General features: G+C 37.4%; 1 protein-coding gene across 4 annotated transcripts; it reads right to left on the bottom strand.

Moving 5' to 3' along the window:
- Nucleotides 1–11,866: 11,866 nt before the first annotated feature.
- Nucleotides 11,867–21,718, bottom strand: LOC126820426 (uncharacterized). 4 transcript variants are annotated; one of them, XM_050548388.2, is made up of 10 exons: nucleotides 21,621–21,718; nucleotides 19,636–19,731; nucleotides 18,959–19,113; nucleotides 18,250–18,326; nucleotides 16,554–16,682; nucleotides 16,134–16,211; nucleotides 15,332–15,425; nucleotides 13,756–13,835; nucleotides 13,393–13,592; nucleotides 11,867–12,689 (listed from the first exon to the last, which is right to left on the bottom strand). In XM_050548388.2, the coding sequence occupies exons 2-10, from the start codon at nucleotides 19,724–19,726 to the stop codon at nucleotides 11,875–11,877; spliced, it is 1,719 nt and encodes a 572-aa protein (XP_050404345.1). In that variant the 5' UTR covers nucleotides 19,727–19,731; nucleotides 21,621–21,718; the 3' UTR covers nucleotides 11,867–11,874. The 4 variants fall into 4 exon arrangements, with proteins under 4 accessions (XP_050404345.1, XP_050404346.1, XP_055956734.1 ...); XM_050548389.2 differs by lacking the exon at nucleotides 21,621–21,718 and adding an exon at nucleotides 21,151–21,228; XM_056100759.1 differs by lacking the exons at nucleotides 18,250–18,326; nucleotides 21,621–21,718 and adding an exon at nucleotides 21,151–21,228.
- Nucleotides 21,719–21,744: the final 26 nt, after the last annotated feature.

Below are 21,744 nucleotides of genomic sequence, written 5' to 3'. Positions count from 1 at the left end.
TCGAAGAAGAGCAAGCTGAATCGCCGCTGTCCGACAAACTTCTCCCCAGAGCACTCTACAGGACCTGTATAGCATGTTTTTTTCAGTAATTTGCTTGCGCGGAGGGGGTCTTTAGCAGTGGGAGGAAACCGGAGAAAACCCACGAGGTTGGGCAGACGACCCTACTCCCTGTCACGTACAACCGGGGAATCAGAACCACGCCAGTTCTGAAGAGTAGGACTTCAAACTCCATTTAATTTCATTTCATACTTTTTAGCATGCATGAGCCATAACCTTATTCACATTCGAGGTATGGCATGTATGAAGCAATTAGTACATGTGTATAATTAAATCGCACATAAAATTAGACACGGGTCATGCTTACACGATGTTAAACATATTTTGGGAAGTGTTTCCACAAAAATAATCACTTCACACGATTTTCTTATTGCATATAATATATATGACGTGTTCATAAATACATCACACACGTGCTGAGTTTGTTAATAAATACATATTTAATGATCTCAACAATATTTTCTTATATATTTGACAGTTGATGAGACTGGCGTCGACAAACTGAGACTAACATATGGTGATTTATATGAGAGATATTACATAAACATTCAGGGAAAAAAACCCGGCTGGAAATATAGATTTGTCATTAATCCTTATTATAAGAAAATATTTTAACAGCTCTGTTATCACCAAAGTGTGGTGTTCCCCCTGATCTATCAGTATGACAGGGGCGTGACCAGGAATTTGTGCAGCGGGGGGTCTAAGGTAAAGACAACGTTCAGCTTGGCGTTATGTCGGAGCGGGTACCCGCGTATTTGATAAAATCAGAAGCTTGAGACAATATTGCTCATTTAAATACATATATATATACTGGATTACAGTGGAGTGAGGTCAAAACGGCTGTCATATTTCGCACTTCAGTTTTATCGACGTTATTTCCATGACTGTTGGAGAGGAAAAATATTCTCTGCGCCAGCAGGGGAAGGTTCGGGCCCCTTGAACCCCCCCCCCCCACACACACACACACACATCTCTGGACACGCGCCTGTGTAACCATTTGTTAGTCTGGCGTGTATTAAATACAAATACTATTCAAGTACCAAACAGTTTGCTGGTATTTGACATTGAATTCCATAATTTAAGGAGGCCTACTATATTTTTTTAAAAAATTAGTAAAGGGGTGTTCGTATCGTGTCAGGTTTTTTTTTCAAATCCGGGTTACTCGTTAATCGTTCGCCTTTTTTCAACACAAAAAAACCCGCAAGACATAAATTGATGCAGAACTGATGCAGAGGTTAAGAACATCGACACTCACGTTTTTGGAACCGGAAATGGTATTAACATATTGCCAGCAGACTGGAGATAAACGGATATGAGTTCGTGTCAGCGATGACGTTCCAAGCAGCACAGCATGACGTTCTATGCAGGTGCACTGCACGCATGTCTTTGACTACATGAAGGGGCCATCTTATTTGTTGAGTTGATGAGGAAAAGAAAAATGAAAGAATTATATATGTAAATCGAACCAAATCATGTTTTAGTTAGAAGGGAAAAGAATGACCTATAGTCACGTCTATAATGCTAGGGGAGAATATTTTGCCCATACATCGCGGTTCCCGCCAACTCTTCGCCGAATTCCAACAGTTAAACATACACTATGGAAGAGCTAAATCTGCCTATTGCAGGTCTTTCTTTAGGCATGAAATGTTATCTAAATTATCAATTAGACATTAATTAACTTATCAAGACCATAATCAACTCTTGGGGGGGGGGGGGGGGTAGCACGCGCGCGCTGTATCATACGGTCTGTCGTTGAGACAACTGGCGGGATTTCGATCTACCGGTCGTACGTGACAAGGAGTAGGGTCGCCTGTCCAACCTCGTAGGTTTTCTCCGGGTCACCCGGTTTCCTCCCACTGGATTGGAATCCGATCTGCTGCTCAAAGCTCATTGATAATTAAATCAAAAAATGGATAATCTAGACTATGTTTTTTTTTATCGTACCGACTTTAGTAATGATGATCGAGGCTAGGTCTAAAATTCAATCGCTAAATTCTCGGTTCAGAGTGGGTCAATTTGACTGAAATAATCAGCAAATTCCCTTTACATTATCTAGTTTTTATAGTGAAAACTGCCAGCTCTTTATCTGATCTCCCATAATGTATCTTTAAGGGTTAGTTTATGAGGAAGTCAACGTATGGAGGGCAGACCTCGTTTATTTGTACCACCCAAAAGACTAAGCAACACTTTGATTGTCAACCAAGCAGCGTTACACCCCAGACAAAAGATTTTTCACAACCCAAGCTAGGATTCTAACCCAAGACAGGATTCTAACCCAAGACAACCTAATTAAGAAATGAAATAAAATGAAATGGGGTTTAATGTCCTACTGTTTTGCTCCTAAGTGATAATAAAGACGGTGTACGTTCCAATTGAGAGTCCAGGGACTGATTTCACAGCATCCTCAAACTTAAAGATACATTAGTAGATAAACTCATACCAACATCACAAACATATTTTAAAGATACATTATGTTATAGATTTAGATAATGCTATAATAGTTCGAAAATAGATAATGTAAAATGAATAATGTGAAAATTTCATTCAAATTACTCTATTGCGAGCGAAGATATTAGCCTTTGAAGGTTTGACAAGACATGTGCAATAATTTCAACCACCGTACTGGTTGTTCGAAACTAAGTCTCGCTCCTCCATTTTTAGCTTAAATCAAAATATGGCCGAACTGTTCTAACCTAATTAATATCGGAGACATCCGATGCCATCGAGAGTTGATTATGGCCTGGATCAGTTAATTAATGTCTAATTAATAATTTAGAAAACATTTCAGGCTTAAAGAAAGACCCGCAATAGGCAGATCTAGCTCTTGCATAATGTATGTTTAAGAAGTTACTCAAAATTGTTTGCCTATAGTCCTTTATAAAACTTTTGCAAAGTTTTGTGTTTCTGGATCAAAGATATTTCTCATAAACAGTGATTGATAGTTGAGTAAGTCTGAGAATGCTCTATGAACTGAGGCCCTGGGGCCTGTTTCACGAAATTTTAACTAAGATAAAATCCAAATTTTAGTAATTTGATTGGATAATATTAGATTGATTTCAGTGCGTAGCCAATCAAAATCGAAGTATCTACTAAAATTTGGATTTCATCTTTAGTTAAAATTTCGTGAAACAGGTCCCTGCTCTCTTACCCACGAGTATAAAGGATCCCTTTATGTGGAAGCAGACGTTAAACACCAAGAAAGGGAAATAATAATTTGCAATGAGAGAAGAAAGTGTGATTTAACATCCCCTCAACACAAACCAGGTCATCTGTATATCAAAAAATTACTTGCGCCCGGAGACCGTTTGTTACGTACAAATCTAGGTTCGCCTTCGCCACCACACCGCTTGACTCGATGTCAGGCCTTATAAAGTGCAGGCGTTATAAAACTCGGCTACACCCCCTTCACAAACCGGTCCCTAATTCGGAAAAGGAATACCTCGGTCTTCGAAGGCCAGTGCTTGTAATTTAAAGTAGCTAAGTCTCTAACTCAATATCATCCAAATTCTTCGACATTGAAAACACGAATTATTTGTCAATTTAAATCGACATTGATGTTGTGATCTTAAGGGGAAAGTATGGGCTTCAGATATCCAATATTTAAGACAAAATAAACATTTTACCATTGGTACACGAATCGTGTACCATAATGCGTTTCAGCGTCATTTGTAACAAGGGACTCGAAGAACGAGGCTAGACACATTCCACAAGTCATGTCAAACGGCGACGTCATATTCTTATCAGGAGAGCATGCACAATAAATACTATCGGTGTAGACTGGAATAACAAGACTCTAGAGTTTGCAATTCGGTCGAGCCTTCTGGCGTATTTCGCCGAATATAACTAATTAGAAATTACAGTAAAAACAGCAACGATTGAATGTAAATCAGTTTATATACATTCATGTGTGTGTGTGTGTTGCGACCCATTTGTGTCAATATCTAGGTCTCAAGTATTAGCAACTTAGCTCCTTTAAATGATTAGGTAATGTAATTTTGAATATATTTATTTTTCTTTTCCAAAAGTAATAATACACATTTAAATGTCAAATTCTGACAAATAACCTTTCTGACTCACGCCACGAAAATAGGAAAAAAAAGGTAATTTCTCGCCATGAAATGAAAACATTATTAGTTTCCGACTGTTTATATCGTTACAGTTTTAACTGTTTACAGTTGTTTAAGACTCCGGTATACCTGTTTTAAGTGGTAATTATTGGAATTAGGCTTAGAGAAAGATAATACCATGGTTACAAGACATCCAGGAATCACCAGAAATAACAGGCAACCCTTTGATCTTACCGCTTGTTTATCTTTCTAAAGCCGTAAAGCAGCAAAGTACTTTATTATGTAAATTTTAGACTTCTTAAATGTATTTGTCTTGTTCTTCTTACCGATATTGTGTTGGTTGTAAAACGGTTGGGGTTTGAGATGAAATGAATTAGAACGGGATTCGTCCCGCACAATACTAGATCTTTGTACGATCTGGAAAATATCTTTCTCTAGGGTTAGGGTTCGGGTTAGGTTTACAAATTACATGCCAAACGTACACATTGAAGTTGTAAAAACGGTGGATTGTGAGGTGAAACTATTCTGAAGGGTTAGGGTTACTATTATGGGTATAAACACGAAAAGATATTTTTCAGATCGTACAAAGTAGTATCGTGCATTCGTCCCAGTTTTCTGTACCGACTAGGCTAATAAAGACGGGCATACGCCAATAAGTATGCATCCTATGAGGAAAATTTTGCCCGGACAGCGGCACCATACGGTCACCTCTTTTTCCGAATTCCAACTGTCATGGGTTCTTTAACGTGCATGCCAATGTGTCCAAGGGACCTCAGCTTTTCGTTCCATCCGAACGACAAGACACTGTTCCGCTTGATATTTTCATAACAAAAATCTAATCATAATTGCGCCTGTCCCATTATTAAATGAGAAAAAAAAACATGAGATGGATCTCAACGCAATACTTTATTTTGACCTACATTAAAGAGGATGAGTTGAGCACCACCAAACTCGACCCAGCGATCGCCATTAAACCAGTTCAATCTGGACATGTTTACTGTTGTAATGAGCTTAGAACGACGTAAAATGGCTGATATGGCGTGTTGAACGAGCATCAAGAAAACACATGTTTAGTTAAAAATAAGGTTGTATTCCCATTTAATTAATTTATATCTTTGTTATCTATAGATTTGATGATAAATACTCAGCTTTTATTAAACCTGTTAATTCAGTACTCCAACATGGCACAATAAAACACTGATAACTCAATTTACTGGCCATTGTTAAATTGTATCTCACATTCAGATTCATCCCAGCCGATTCTTTAATGGCCACGTGCATGGTTTATTTTGGTACATGTTAATGAATGAAGCTATAGTTGGCGTATTTAAAATTCTTTAAAGCCCCCACATGTCATGTGGATTTGTGGAAGCGAGTATATAACATCTCGTCAGCATAGTAAATTGCGTAGCGCTGGCTCACTGACCAGTAAGGGAGGGAGAAACATGGGGTTTAACGTCCACTCAACCCAAACTAGGTCATTTCGGGACTAACATATGTTTCAATTTTATTTCAATAATTCGCTTGCGCGTAGGAGTCTTTAGCAATTGGAGGAAACCGAGGGGGCCACGAGGTTGGACAGGTGACCCTACTCCTTGTCACGTACGTTATGATGCATCGCATATGCTTTAACCACTCGGCCCCACCCCCACCCCCAAAACCAGGATGTACCGTGTTAGATCCCGATGTTGGCCGAGAGTGTACATCGGGATTTTCCAACCTGGGTTCCCTTGTTGATCAAGGTGACGAGATGTAAACAGAGCTTGCGGTAACCCTAACCCTAGACTCAAATCCTCGGCAACAATCACGTGCCCTAACCCTGTTTACATCACGTGACCTTAACGAAATCTGCAGGTAGCTCAATATCTAGACCTGAACCTCGTAATTGATGTAGAACGGAGGACGTGGCAAGGAAAACCGAGGTCCCATGTAGGTCTACATATTGATGTGCGTGTCAATCAACCCTTGGCAGTTTAAATGTGGAAGAAGAGTAAGCGGGGACGCCACTTCCCGGTTGGTGCAGAAAATTAAGACGGTAAACTTCATTTCATTTTATTGTGAGATCATCATACGTTTATTTGGTCACGTGCCCAATGCTACGAAACAGGTATCTATCCGGAAAGCAGGCGTTTGTCGCTTATTGCTCATCCAAATCAATTCTTTGCAACATGACGAGGCAGTGCTGTAGCGCACAGGCGCTACCCCTGAGTAAAAATCCCGCAGGGAATCGAGCCCGGGACATCCTAGTCGAGAATCGAGCACCCTTCCCGTATACACCCCCACCCCCTCCCCACACACAGCCCTTGAATTCGAAGGAACTGAATTAAACGTCACACTGTCATGTTATATCGTTAGAAATTCAGACAATCTTTGATCTGAATATATATCTCTAGTCATTTCCATTAATTCTGGTCAAATGTTTAAACAAATGTTGACAGTCTATTACAGCTATGACGAAATGTGATTATTTGTGTAATAGAATATGATTATTTATCTTGAAGGTATGACAATAGCTAATTTCATATTGGCTATAGTATCGGCCATTTATAATTGACTCTAGACTAACAAACAGTCCAATGGAACGCGGCTAAGATTAATATCGAACGACTCCATTTAGATTTCCACATTTAAATGGAACCAATAATAGATGTGATAGACCATTGGTTTATTATCGATCACAATAACCAATCAAAATCGTATTTCAATAATACCATAACCAATCAAACCTTGATTTAAAGAGTCGGATGTAGTCATTTATATTTATCCAATTTAACCAGTGGACACGTCATTAGAATCAATCGGTAATAAATTATGGATATCTATTTGCAGGAAGGGACAATGGATAATGGAGTATTTAACTGACAAGTAACCCTCTATTATTATCGTTTGACTAATGCTTCGTCTGATAAAGAACTGGCCTACTCTCCTGAATTTGAAACCAGAAACTGATTCCACGCACCCAGTAATCCACTTCTTATTGTTCTTCTTCATATGAAATAAAGTGAAATGGGGTTTAACTTCCTACTGTTTTGTTCCGAACTGGGCTAATAAAGACGGGGATATGGTTATGAAATAAGAAATGAAATGAAATGGGGTTTAACGTCCTACTGTTCTGCTCCGAACTGGACTAATAAAGACGAGCATACACCATACAGTGTGCTATGAGAGAAATTTTGCCCAGACAACAGCACTACGGCCCATTCTTATATCGAATTTCAAAGTGCCAAGTTATCTTTTGCGTGCACGCCAATGTGTACACGGGATCTCGGTTTTTTGTCCCATCCGAACGACTAGACAGGCCCTCCATTCAGGACCGCCCTGCGCCACTGACAAGGGGAAACCACGCATGGAAATCCCGCGTGACGCTATAGAATATATGGGGTTTAACGTCCAACATTTCCGAAGACGGACATACGCCACGCAGTGTGTTAGGGAAACTTTACCAGACTGCGACGTGTCCGCCCGTTCCCTGCCTCGGTGTGTTCTTTTACCTGCACGTCAAATGTGTAGGCTACACCCAAGACCTATAGGTCTAAGGTGTACCTTGCAACGTGTCCGCCCCTTCCCTTCCTCGGTGTGTTCTTTTACCTGCACGCCAAATGTGTACAACGGTCTACCTTGCAAGGTCCTCCCATTCTGCACCAAGACATCCATCTACTTCTGTCGAGAATAGATCTCTGTCCTGATTGGCCGCCATTACGCCATATCCAAAAATTACTATACTATTTTGTAATGCGGTTCTACTCCGTTTGGCATCTGTCATACTCACAAAGAACAAATAAACATTTTTCAATTCTATTGAATGGATGCGGAATAAAATAAATACTTCTCAAAATCGTCGATTTAGGACTTAAAAATGCCGGTCAACTTGTTTAGTGTCTGTTCTCAAGAGGAGCTAACTGTAGACAGACAGCCAAAGTTTAGTATGAGGCTATCTGTCTCCCTGACCAAGGAAATGAAATGGGGGGGTGGGGGGGTTAACGTCTTATTCCTGTTCTGCACAGGAAACTATGAGGGAAGTTTTGCCCGAACAATAGCACTAAGGCCAATCTGATTAAAATACAGATCTATATTTCGTTTCGTTTTTTTATACTTTCGATGGCCTACGTATGAAGATCTGACAAGTTATAGCGATAGGTCACGTCAGGGGTCAAAAGACCGACTTATGATCCTATGATGTCAGACATTTGATTAACCAATCTGCATTGATGTTACTAGTGGATTACCCACAGTTCCGTGCAAAACACGCCTAAAGCTCGCCGTAACAGACCGTTTCATTGGCTTATCCCTGACACCATTCAGAACACGAGTTAAATAACAACTCTTCCAGATCCAAGTGTAGTAAAGACAAGTAAAACGAAATTTTGTACTATAAAAACGAAACGAAACAGGATCTGTGTTTTAACCAGATTGGCACTAAGGCTTAAGCTTACTCCTAAATCGAATTCCAACTGTCAGGGATTCTTTACGTGTATAGCCAAATGTGTACACGGATCCTCGGTTTTTCGTTCCACCCTAACAACTAACTGACAAAGGAAAGCCAGACTGGAGAATCTCGGGACGTCCTGGTTAGTTAGCCAGCTCCATGCATACTGAGTCAGCAATAATTATATAACCCCAGCGCATATTCAACCCTGCATTGATTTAATTTCTCTCCATTGTATCACTACACTGTTTATTAAAATTTAAAGTAGCGTAAAGCATTGGAGAGGATTACCACAGTATTGGTTAGTTTAGCTTGAAAAGTATTTCACTGTCATGGTAACACGTGCATGCATTCGAATCGTTTCACTTCCGGTTGTAATGAATTCATCTTCCGGTGAATAGGCTATACATAAAGAAAACGTTAAGATCATTTGTGGAGCGGTGGAGAGAATGCGTCATAAAAACGTGTTTAATTCCAGGCCTATTATATCCCTCTCAGTTGATTTGAGTTTTATTTTCTTCAAATAATTTACGAACAACACACGAATGCGTCCTTTAAAAGACTTCATCTACTTCGATTCTCGTCAATTTTCTCTTATCATTGTATTTCAATCTATAGAACACAAATTCTGTTTTCTTGCTGGGGTAAATCGGTGCATGTACCTCACGTTCGTTCTTTTAGCGACATACCCTGGCTTTCAGAAACTGTTCTTGCAATTAAATGGACAGGGAGAGTATATAATTTACCAAAGATGGCGTCTATTGCATGCACTGAAATTTAGCTCCTGAATGGTTCGCTAAGCAGGGGGTCTCAGGTTAGCTCCGTGTGTTGACCGGGAAAGATCCTCTGAATTTTCCTCCGTGGTTTCCCTCTTGTCAATTGTGCAGGACAGTGGGCTTGACAAGGAAGAATGTCTAGTCATGTGTGCACATAGGCGTGCACGTAAAAGAACCCTCGACGGTAGGAATTATAATTAAGAGTAGGCCGTAGTGCCGCTGTCGCTGCCAGGGCAATATGTCCCTTTTCATTATAACCGCATTTCTTTTCGGATAACTGACATTTTATATTGTAATTTAAAGATACATTAGTTAAGAGTTCAATAAATAGTTGGCTATTCTTGATATAATAATTCAAAAATAGATGATAAAAAAAAAAAATATTGAAAATTTCAGTAAAATAACTTTATGCTGAACGGAGTTGTCACTGTTGGAAGTTTCGACTAGAAATGGGCATCAACTGTGTTCGCATCGTCTACGAGAATTGCCGATCGTTTGATTGACAGATGATAACTCCACCCACATATTCTGGATTATCAAGTAACATTCTCTATGGCTATGGTACCCCCGCTTGGTAGGCCTTTCATCACCAGTTCCGGTAGTGACGTCAGTGACTAACGGTAAACGTTAGCTTGGTCTACCTTTTATTGATTTAATTTTAAATGGACGACTGTTTACATCCAAACTGTATCCAAGCCATCCGTGGGTCTACAGAGTTGATTTTGAGCTTGTCGTGTAAATAAAGGTCTAATTAATAATTTATATAACATCTGAAGCCTAAATAAAGATTTGCAATAGGCAGATTTAGCTCTTGCATAATGTATGTTTAACGTTTTTCCTGCGACAAATTAAATTCTAAAATATTTTTTTTTAAGTATTAGAAAAATAAATAAAGACATTTGAAGTATATGTCGGTAAAAAGTATTTCCTATTTAGTGTAAGGGTGTATAAAACGAATAAAGGCTGCCCGAATCAGTAACGTCTTATGATACCCGTGCCAATGATTGACGCCCTGTGATGTGACATCACATTTAAAAACAGTCATCTTTTACAGAGATATAAGAAGACTTTTTGCAATACCTATGGGAAACAGATTGCAACAGAGCCCGAAAGGCGAATACGATACAAGGGAAATAACTCCTGTTAAATCCGTTCTTTACTGGATACAGACTACTAATCCTGTCTCCATTGACTTTTTTGAATTGCAGTAAATATATGTAATTTCAGGAACATTCTGATGATCTTGTTCCACAAAGAGTCGATGGGGTACACTCATCTCATGGATATATTGAAGGGGGTTGACCTCAATATTTTAGACTGTGGCATCATTTTAGAAGGTGATTTCGGCAATTCGTGTCTGTTTACTTCCTGACCCTTTGGCATAAAAATCACGTCATATTCATCAAATCCTGGCATAAAATGTATATCCAATTATATACAAAAAAGTGGACAAAGATCGCCATGCAAGATCGGATAAAGTGTCAGGGAATTGGTATTGTGTTTTAAATGGGGTAAAGTGCCAGAGATTTGATATTGCGTTTTAGATGGGGTAAAGTGTCAGGGAATTCGTGTTATGTTTAGATGGAGTAAGGAGCCAGGGATTTTACATAGTTCAGATGGGTAACATGCTAGGGAATTGACGTTGGTAGAGATGGGATATGATTGGAAAAAAAGTGTCAAATTAGGTCATTTCACGAATAACACATAGTAATTATCTTATTGATAATTTGCTTGCGCACAGGTGTCTTTAGCAGTGGAAGGAAACCAGAAGACCTTATAAACCCAACAAGGTTATGTTACAGTATTGTGTCTTTATGTCAGGTTCTTGATGACAACACTGGTTTAATTTTATATGATACTTTTATTGTTCTTTAAACATATCATGTACAAAACTTAAGACTCCGTAGTTAACTTGTGTTGAGGGAGCCATGGTCCTAGTTCGGCTTGACATCCTTGGGTGCCAACTTTCCCTTTCATTCCTGCTTATAAACCCATTCTAGACAAAGGATGACGGAAGAGATTATGCAGCTGCCTATATTGCATAAAAAATTAGGCCAGGGGTAGTAACTAGTGACTTCTACGTGGCCGTTTCCTGTGTCAGTGTTGACCATCCGTCGGTCATAATCTGATAAGGTGTTAAGTGACATGTTCCTGAATAATGTCAATTGTGTAGAAGTGATGCAGGCTACTAACTCATGCCGCCTGACTCAATGACAGACCCCATGATCTAAAGTGTCAGACCACTTGACCACCTGTCTAGTCGTTGAGATCGGACGAATAACCAAGGTCCTGTGTACACATTGGCGTGCATGTAAAATATCCCTTGGCAGTTGAAATTAGATATAAGAGTAGGCCGTAGTGCCGCTGTCCAGGCCAAATTTCCCACATACATGTAGCACACTGTTTGGTGTATGTCCGTCTTCATTAGCTTAGAAGGAGCAGATCAGTAGGAAGTTAAAACAACGCCATTTCATCTCCATCTCCGATACGCGCCCCCCCCCCCCCCCCCACCCCAAAAAATATCTAAAGAGATTAAGATGTGTTTTTTTTATTGATTTTTTATTAATTGTAGAACCACTTCAACATCCCTGCTAGCTTTTAATAAAAACGCCTCCTTTTTTCTTGTCTTAAATGAACCACTTTCACATTTCTGTTGACAAAATTTAAGTTTTTTAAGAGTTAGTCTCCGCTGTTTTTTAGTCAGAGCAATTCTTGTCCTTTGTAAAACTAACTCAGAATTTTGTTCAACTTCATCTATTATGTTTTTTAAGCTTTCAAAATCATGGATTTTGAGTTTTGGATTATTTGGAGTAGACACTTTTAATGCCCGATTTTCAGTTTGTACATTTTCCTGGATATTATTTTCGACGAACGAATCTTCACTCACTTGTGACGATTCTCCATAACTCTCCACATCTGAATTTTCATTTACTCTTTTAGAAATTTTAGTCCTCTTTAACTTTTTCTTTTGTACGACTCTGTATTTTGTAACAAAAACTTTCACATTTTGTTTAGCTTCTTTTAACAGTATTTTTTTAATTTTGTGAGAGTTGTCTCTCTTTCGTTTTGATTTGAGATACTGAGATTTGAGGTGTTTCACAACTCTCAGACATTTTTTATGTTTATTTGGAATTATGGCATCAGAGCATGTGTTTAATATCTTAATCAAATCATTGAAACTTTTACACTGTTTAACAGAACTTTTGTCAATCACGCTGGAATTGGAAACATCCTGAGATTTTTCTATGTTCGCAGTGCAAACATCCGTTTCTGGATTTTCTGAGACTGACAATTCTTTTTTCCTCTTCCTTTTTTTTTCTTTGATCTTCGAGGAATTCTTGACCCTTTGTCTTGAAACTGGTTCTAAAAATAAAAAAGTGAAAAATAGGAAAAAATATGAAAATGGAATAAAAGAAGTGCAAGAACCCTGGAGTAACAATTTCGGACGTATTGGACATCAATATATTATTAACCGACTGGTGGGCCCCGAGACCATTTATAGAAACATTTGAAAAAAAGTAATAGGCTGGCACGCGGACCGACAAATCAATTTGAGTGCGCCCCCTAGTACCTATGCTCCCTAGGCCAATGGCCTACAATGCCTATTGGTAAATCTTGCCCTGCATACTATGCTTTCGAGCTGGTTGTGTCATCGTGCTCTTTTTGGAACACCTAATACTCCTTTTCTCTGAGCTCTGTTTGAAATTCATCTTGGAAAGCCACAGGGGCTCGGTGAGTATATGTTTGATAACCAGGCAGCCCTGAATGTAGCTCAGGATTTTTAAGTCTGGTTTCCCTTGTCGGTGGTGCAGGATGGAGGGCCTGCCAAGGAACACCGGCTAGTCGTTAACAGAGGATCCAACTATTATATGGTTTGATTAGTCTTTATGTAATTATTTTTGTATTACAGATCGTTTAATGAAGTGTTACGCATGCGTGCCATTCAAAAAGATATAAAATATTTTTTTCGTCGCGTTAGGGGCCCCGCGATTCTAGTCAGGCCCAGGGCCCCGCTTCGGTTAAGCTGGGCTTTGCTCCTGTATGACTGACAACAATAACAACCAACCTCCCATATCTTCAACAATTACATTGTCCGCAATTTCTTCCTCAAATTCCTCCTCCATCATCACATCCCCTTCTTTATCCCCGACAAATTCTTCTGACATTTCTGGATTTTCCCTGTCCGGATTTTTTTCCTTATTATCATCCAGATTTTGATTGAAATATTTCTTCATCATAATGTCCATCTTGGTTTCATCTTTCTTACTGAAATTAAATAATGATCAAGGTTAGCTGGTGACTGCAGGAAGAGCACACCTCACACAAGAAAAGAAAAACATGAGACACGGTATACCACTAGTCCTGATTTTTTAAATTAGGTTGTGTGATATACCAGTTACTAAATGACATAACAAGATTATCATGTTACCTGTTTGGTTGTAAAACTGGGGTTATCTGACTTTTTACAAAAACATCCAAATCTTTTGATAGAACATCTGTAGGAGACAACTGTAATACAGAATGTTAAATTTATACAATTCACACAGTTGTTTTTTACATCCCTCCTCATATATAATGTCATGTAATGATTAAAGTAGTGATATGTGGTCTTGTATTGACATATAGGGTTCTGTAATGACATACCGGGTCCTGTCATTCTACATGGTCTCCTGTAAAGACATATAAGGTCCTGTACAATGATACATGGTTCTGTAAAGATACATTTTATATAGGGTCCTGTAATGATATATAGTAGTGATATATGGTCATGTAATGATATATAGAGTCCTGAAATGTTATTTGGTCTCCTGTAAAGACATACAGTGTCCTATAATGAAATACAAGGTCCTGTCATTCTACATGATCTCCTATAAAGATATATAAGGTGCTGTAATGATACAAGGTTCTGTAATGATATATAGGGTCCTGTAATGATATATGGTCCTGCAAAGACAACTGGGGTCCTGAAATGATACATGCTCTCATGTAATGATATATACATGTAAAATGACATAATGAAATGACACATGGTCTCTTGTAATGATGGTCCAGTAATGGTATAGGCCAATAGGGTCCTGTAATGGTACATAGTTTGTAATGGTATATTGGGATCATATAATGATATATTTGGTCCTGTAATTGTGCTTGGTACTGTAATGATATATAGGGTCATGTATTGTAATGACGTATTGATATATAATACATAGTGTCCACTGATGGTACATTTGGGTCCTGTATATAGTGAACTGAAATGACAAATGGTGTTCTGAAATGATACAGTGTCTGGTAATGGTATATAGATGCAGGGTCCAGTCAGAGGTCGCAGTGGATCAATTTCGAGTTGCGTAAAAATACGCAGACATTCCAAAATTTTGCGCTTTTTGCACTTTACATCTGCGTGAAGAGCCTCTCAAAATACTCAATATAGAAGCATGTAAAGTCGTTTTGTGAACTACCCTATTTTAAGCGTCCTTATTTCATTGATATGCCTATGTATTTAGTCTAATGACGACTGGAGGTTAACGGCATGTCTATGGTTGACGGCACAATCATTTCAATCTTTCACTTCGACAGGACGTAAAGAGAAAACTATTGCTATGAAAGCCAACATTTGATTGGCTGAATGTAAACAGTATATCTTGTTCTAGCCAATCCCAAGTCTTGTATGAAATGCACTTTATTGCTTCCAATAGAATAGCTACGTAGGCTTACTGCCATGAACTTAAGAATGAAATAAGAGGAAATATAAAAAACTATGGAGACTACGTACAGTAGAGGTGTGTAAATGCTGGGTGAAGCACATAAATTGTACAAACTACGACATAAAATAATCTAATTATTCTCACGTCGGGGAAATTTTCTGCGTGTAAATTACGCAGCGTTCGTCAATATTTGCGTTTATTTTGAAAAAAATGCGTGAATTACGCGGATTTTTGCATGACTGCGACCTCTGGATCCTGTACATGTTATATAATGTCTTATAATGATATATTTAATGTACATACCCATTCTACTTGTGTTGGTTGTAGAGTAAATCGTAGATATAATAATTGTTGATACCATTTAACAACATTTACATATAAACATTTAAATATTGCCCTAAAAATATATATGTAAATATTTTCACATACTGTCCTAAATATATAAACATCTACAAATTTCAATAATTTGGTGTTTTTTTTCTAAGATAAGCCCTTTAACTTTAAAGGAGCTATAAGTCGCTAATATTTGGGACCTAGAAATTGACACAAATGGGTCAACGCATGCAATAATGTAATATGAATGTTTATAAATTGATTTACATTCAATCGTTTCTGTTTTTACTGTAATTTCTAATCAGTTAGGTCTAGCTTCTGGTTATTTCAGATAAGAATATAGCATCACCGTTTGAAATGCCTAGCCTCATTTTCCGATTCCTTATTACACATAGCGCTGAGACGCATTATGGTACACGATTCGTGTACCAATTGTAAAATGTTTATTTTGTCTTAAATATTGGATATCTGAAGGACATCTTTTCCCGGTAAGATCACAACATCAGTATTGATTTAAATTGAAAAATAATTCATGTTTTCAATGTTGAAGATTTTGGATGATATTGAGTAAGAGACTTAGCTACTTTAACTACATAGATTACCTATCATCCTCCCTCATGTATATACTAATAAGACTGATATACTCACCATATTCTACTAGTAACACTGATATACTCACCATATTCTACTAGTAACACTGATATACTCACCATATTCTACTAGTAACACTGATATACTCACCATATTCTACTAGTAACACTGATATACTCACCATATTCTACTAGTAACACTGATAAAGATGAGATACTGTGGTACCAGGTGACCATGTTCTAGATTCATCTTACACCAACTTATAGCTTGTTAAGGTTTTCTGTCAAAAACAAATAACTGAACAGTTTTACTCCAACTTACTGTTATGGATTTCATGACCTCATTTTTTTGTCTTAGAATGTCTTGTCAGCTACTGAAGAATAACTTGCTTAATCTATATAACTATCTAAAGGATATTTTTCAGTCCTTATTTTTGTTAAATTTGCATGAGGAAAATGCCTGATACTGGTCTAATAAATACTTCAAATCGATCAATCCTAAAGTTACACTTTGTTGATTTCATGAAATCTTAGAACATCTGTCAGCTACTGAAGAATAAACATCGTCTGATAAAATAAATGCTATGTTTTTTAAAGGATACATAAATGCATTAACACAGTAGTTGATAGTCTGAGATAATAACATGGCTACACTGATATATTGAACTAATATATGTTCTAACATCTGTCTTGATGGAAGATAAACAGATATTCCTCTTTTAAACTCATTTCTGTAATAAAAAATGGGACATTCTAAACTCATTTCTGTAATTCAAAATAGGACATACTAAACTCATTTCTGTAATTTAAAATATAACTTTTTAAACTATTCCACATTATATATAAATACATGTATACACCATGATGAATGGATGAAAAGTATATTGGTCCAAAGTCACTGATCATCGATCATTTGAGGGATAGAGAGAGAAATGGGGTTTAACGTCCACTCGACACAAACTAGGTCAATTCGGGACTAACATGTGGTTTAATTTTATATCAATAATTCGCTTGCGCGTAAGGATCTTTAGCAGTGGGAGGAAACCGGAGGACCCGGATGTTGGACATGTGACCCTACTCCTTGTCACGTACAACCGGGGATTCGAAACCCCGCCAGTTGACTCAATGACATGCCTTATGATACAGTGCACAAGTGCTAACCATTCGGCCATCCACCCCCCCCCCCCCCTCCCTGCCATAATTTGAGGGATTTGCAATCTGAATAAAACACAGATCCTATTTCGTTTCGTTTTTTATAGTTCAAAATTTTGTTTTACTTATCTTCCCTACATTAGGATCTGGAAGAGTTGTTATATTACCAGTGTTTTTATTGAAGTGAGGGATTAACCAATGAAACGGTCTGTTACGGCGACTTCTTGGCATGGGTCAACCACTAGAAACGTCAACGCTGATTGATTAATCAATGTCTGACGTTTTAGGGTCAAAAGCTGCTCATATGAGCCCTGACACAACCTTGCAGTAAATCTTGTCAGATCTTCATGTAGTGTAGGCCATCGAAAGTATAAAAAAAAATGAAACGAAATATAGATCTGTATTTTAATCAGATTGGGGGATTAGAATATTTTGAAAGTTGAAAGAAATATCATTCTAAAAAGGTTCAATTCCATTCATTATTTCTCAACATTCATCATCTTTTGCAGATGATATAGAAGCCAGCGCAACTAGGGGCGTGTGCAGAAAATGAACAGGAGGGCGGGGGGGGGGGGGGGGCTCGAGTTGGGTACATGTATGTGGGTTCTATCCCTAGATAATTTTGAAAGTTTAAAGTCAATTTCCTTGAATCTGAGGCCATATCTGAAGGAAATTTACTCTTAAATGTATAGGTTCTCTCCTAGACTCTCTTGTAGACTCCCCCCCCCCCCCACACACACACTCCCCAGGACATTTGCCTGACCACATATAAGTGTTTGATACAATCTTTTGATAGGTCTCTTTTTAATACGACTTAATACAAGTAAGGAAAGATCTACCTTTCATATTTTGGTTTGGGTTTTTCAATTAAATGTTAAATAATGAATATTAGTACATTTTAGTAAGAATTAAGCGGTCAAAAATTAGATATTTTTCAAGATTCCAATTGTCAACAGATCTTTCACATGCACATCAATGTTTTTTTCATTGCTTCTGAAACATTACACTCTGCCTACCTTACCACTTGAAAGATACTGACTAACGCAGTCCTCTATTTTCTACATACTGGTATAGACTAACTATATGAATTACACTGTAAATACAACTTTTGAAAGAGTGGCCAGTACAAATAATAATAGTCCTTACTCAGAAAAATCTTTAGTAAATGTTATTATGTGTTCCTTCAGCTTCATGTCCATATATTTTTTCATACATTTACTAATCTGAAACAAAATATATACACACTTTGAAAATAGGCTTTAACAACCTAATTTTCTGGTGATATCAGAAAATGTGTGACAAAATTGGGTGACTTGGTAAGAGCCAGTATTCAGGACTGTGGCCTTATCTTGTTTTATAGTGATGTCCTAGTGACAACCAAATTTATTATTTAACCACTAACAATCCAAACCATCCAGCCCTATGGCAATGTCTTGTTTAAGAAGACTTATTGATCAGGACTATAGAAATGACATAATGAAATGAAATGGGGTTTAACGTCCTACTGTTCTGCTCTGATTGGGCTAATGAAGATGGCCATACTCCATACAGTGTGCTATGAGGGAAATTTGGCCTGGACAGTGGCACTATGGATTACTCTTGTATTAAGCTCCAAAGTTAAAGGTTCTTTAACGGGTATGCCAATGTGTACTCGGGACCTGTTTTTCGTACCATCCAAACTCAACGAAAACCGGATTGAAAATGGGACCCTCAGGTTAGCGAGCCAATGTCTTACTCACCGAGCTACCACTATAGTAATAGCATAGTAAAATGAATTAGGGTTTAACATCCTGCTATTCAGCACAAACCGGGCAAATGAAGACAGGTCCCTTGTGATGAGCTAAATAGTTCTTACCTGTTTTAAATACTGCATAGTTTTTTCTCTACGTAATTGTAGACCTCGTTTATATAGGAGTCTGGATAACGTTCCTATCTCAAATAATAATACACTATCATCTTGTAATACAACTGAACATTTGTTTAAAACTTGCTTTATACTCTTTAGTTTATCTGAAATAATAATAATAATAATAATGCATGGTTACCGGGGGAAACAACACCAGAATGGAGGGGAGGGGATTATAAAGAGTTAAGATATAGATCATGCAAGAGGATGTCAGACTCATGAATATTCAATAGACTTGTATCAGACTCATGAATATTCAATAGACTTGTATAACGCACGTGCAGTGAGAGAGCATCTCGGTCCTTATGTTGAAGATTATCAATGTAACCATGAAAGGCAGACCTCGTCTGATAACTTAATAAAGAATATATAATTATAGTTAGCCTTCATTTAACATTGAGTTATAATACCTGGACTATGTTAGTGGACCATGTGTTATGATACTTTGATAACTTAATATAGAATATAATTATAGTTATCCTTCATTTAACAGTTGATTGATATATCTGTCCATCTGAAACAACACCAGAATGGAGGGTGGGGGTGGGGGGTTAAAAAGGCCTTTTAGACTATCATGCAAGTTGATACCTCTGTTCATCTGAAACCGTTTCTAGTAGAATACGTACCTATATTATCTGATGTTATTTCAGTCTTCATGTTACAAATTAATGGTGGTTTGACAAATTTCTGATTCCATATTGGTATTAATTCACTCATTTTGACTGTAAAACAAATCACAGCAATTAATTTGTTGAATTTAAAAAGCCTTGAAAAATGTCCACACAGCAGTTTTGTCTAAAAAAAACTATAGCCATAGACAGCATCTTATCTGAAAGGAACACTTGGTTGTTTACGCCTCTGTGCATATAACATAAAAATAACTCTTGCCAGTTGGAGTTTGATAAAGAGAAATGAAATGAAATGGGGTTTAACATCCTACTCTTCTGCTCCGACTGGGCTAATGTAAACGGGCTTACGCCAAAAAGTGTGCTATGAGGGAAATTTTGCTCGGACAGTAGCACTACGGCCTACTCTTAAATCGAATTCCAACTGTCAAGGGTTCTTTTACGTGCACACCAATATGTACATGGGACCTCAGTTTTTGTCCCGTACTAACGACTATACAATGTATGGTATACATTGTCCATTGCCAGGCCCTCTGTCCTGCACCAGTGACAAGGGAGAACCATGTCAGAAAATCCTGATGAAATTTCATGGCCTACACCAGCACTGAGCGCACAACCTCCAAGTTAGCGAGTCAACATCCCCTAATAAATATGACTGAAACAAGTGCACAGACCACTTTTGCCCACCCAATTCCTCTTGAATCTTCCTGAAACCTCCAATCTACATGTGAATTCATTAAATAAATTTAATTATCTCTGGATCATAAAATATCATGGATGGTTGCATGTCAACAGCTTCTATACATGTAGCTACTTGGGTATTCAACTTTAAATGACCCAAGTTAATTAAAATAAATCAATTTTCATTGAATGTTTATGAGATCTGTCATTTCCTTCTTTTCCATGTTCATAGATGTACGCAGGAAAACATTCTATGAAATTAGTGCTTATTAGTGTGTATATCCATTTCAATTACTAATTGAAGGTTGTTATAATAGTATCAAGGTGTATATAGCTTAAAGCATTGATTTTATTTCAAAACAAAAGAGAAAATGCCTTTCATTCCGAGCAGATACAGTATCACCTTTCCTAAGATAAAAGCAAAAAAATCCAAAATGCCTAATTATATGGTGGTGGAGTTAACTCGATTCACGACAAAAAGGGTGAGTATAAAATACTTTATAATGTACAGTACACCTCTCAAATTTTATGGATCAAAACTGCGCAAACACCGCGGTAAAAAACACTAAGATTAGTAAGATATCATGGTGAATTTTTGCTCTAATCCGCTGTGATTTTTACGTGATTCACCAGGAATTGGCATGCTAGTGATTCACTAAGGACACGTTAGATATATTCTTGTGCCATCAAGTGCTTTATGTATTATTGTTAATGTATTCCTGCTATTTTATAATTATATACAATATTTTTGTCTACTGTCTGAACCTTCCTATTTTATAAACGGATTTCCTCGATTATGAACAAACTATTTAACTTTGGTTATTATAAACTTACCTGTGTGTTTGAAATCAACTCCGTTTAAATAAAATCCATTGCACAATTAAATATCCCATCGAAAAAAAAGTTAAATAGTTTGTTCATAATCAAAGAAATCCGTTTATAAAATAGGAAGGTTCAGACAGTAGATTGTTATTACATATACATCATGTATGTCGTTGGTGGTCACTTTGCCGTTTCTTGCTCATTCGGTTGTGGTTGACGGTCATTGGCGTTGAAAGCCATATACTAGCGGAAGTAGATACTTTGCCGTATACAGTTAAATATCCACTCCGTTCTTTTTAAGTATCATTCTGTTACAAAAACTGATAAAAGACAATTCTGTGCCAGACAAAATAACATTAACTTAACATAATCATATTCGTAATAAACATTTCATCTATTCAATTGCATAATTGAGCTGACGACCATCAAATTAATTAAATCTGTTTTGAGTACCCGATTCATGAAAGTAAAAATAACCCTACCCGTTCTATAAAACACTAATATTTATTATGTAAATTATAAAAACTAAAGCACACGTGCCAATGTTTTCATTTTTAACTTTTTAGCATCTAGAGTTATTTGCCCTTGGAACACCGATTAACGGAT

Source organism: Patella vulgata, chromosome 5 (assembly GCF_932274485.2).
Source record: "Patella vulgata chromosome 5, xgPatVulg1.2, whole genome shotgun sequence".
In the NCBI taxonomy this organism is placed as follows: Eukaryota; Metazoa; Mollusca; class Gastropoda; family Patellidae; genus Patella; species Patella vulgata.
This window is presented reverse-complemented; position numbering and strand designations above follow the sequence as displayed.

Coding starts and splice junctions, on each gene's coding strand:
- LOC126820426 (XM_050548388.2), bottom strand. CDS start 19,726: ATGAGTGAATTAATACCAATATGGAATCAGAAATTTGTCAAACCACCA. Junction 18,327..18,958: donor CTATGCAGTATTTAAAACAG/GTAAGAACTATT, acceptor ATTTTGTTTCAG/ATTAGTAAATGTATGAAAAA. Junction 13,593..13,755: donor CCAGTTTTACAACCAAACAG/GTAACATGATAA, acceptor ATTTAATTTCAG/TAAGAAAGATGAAACCAAGA.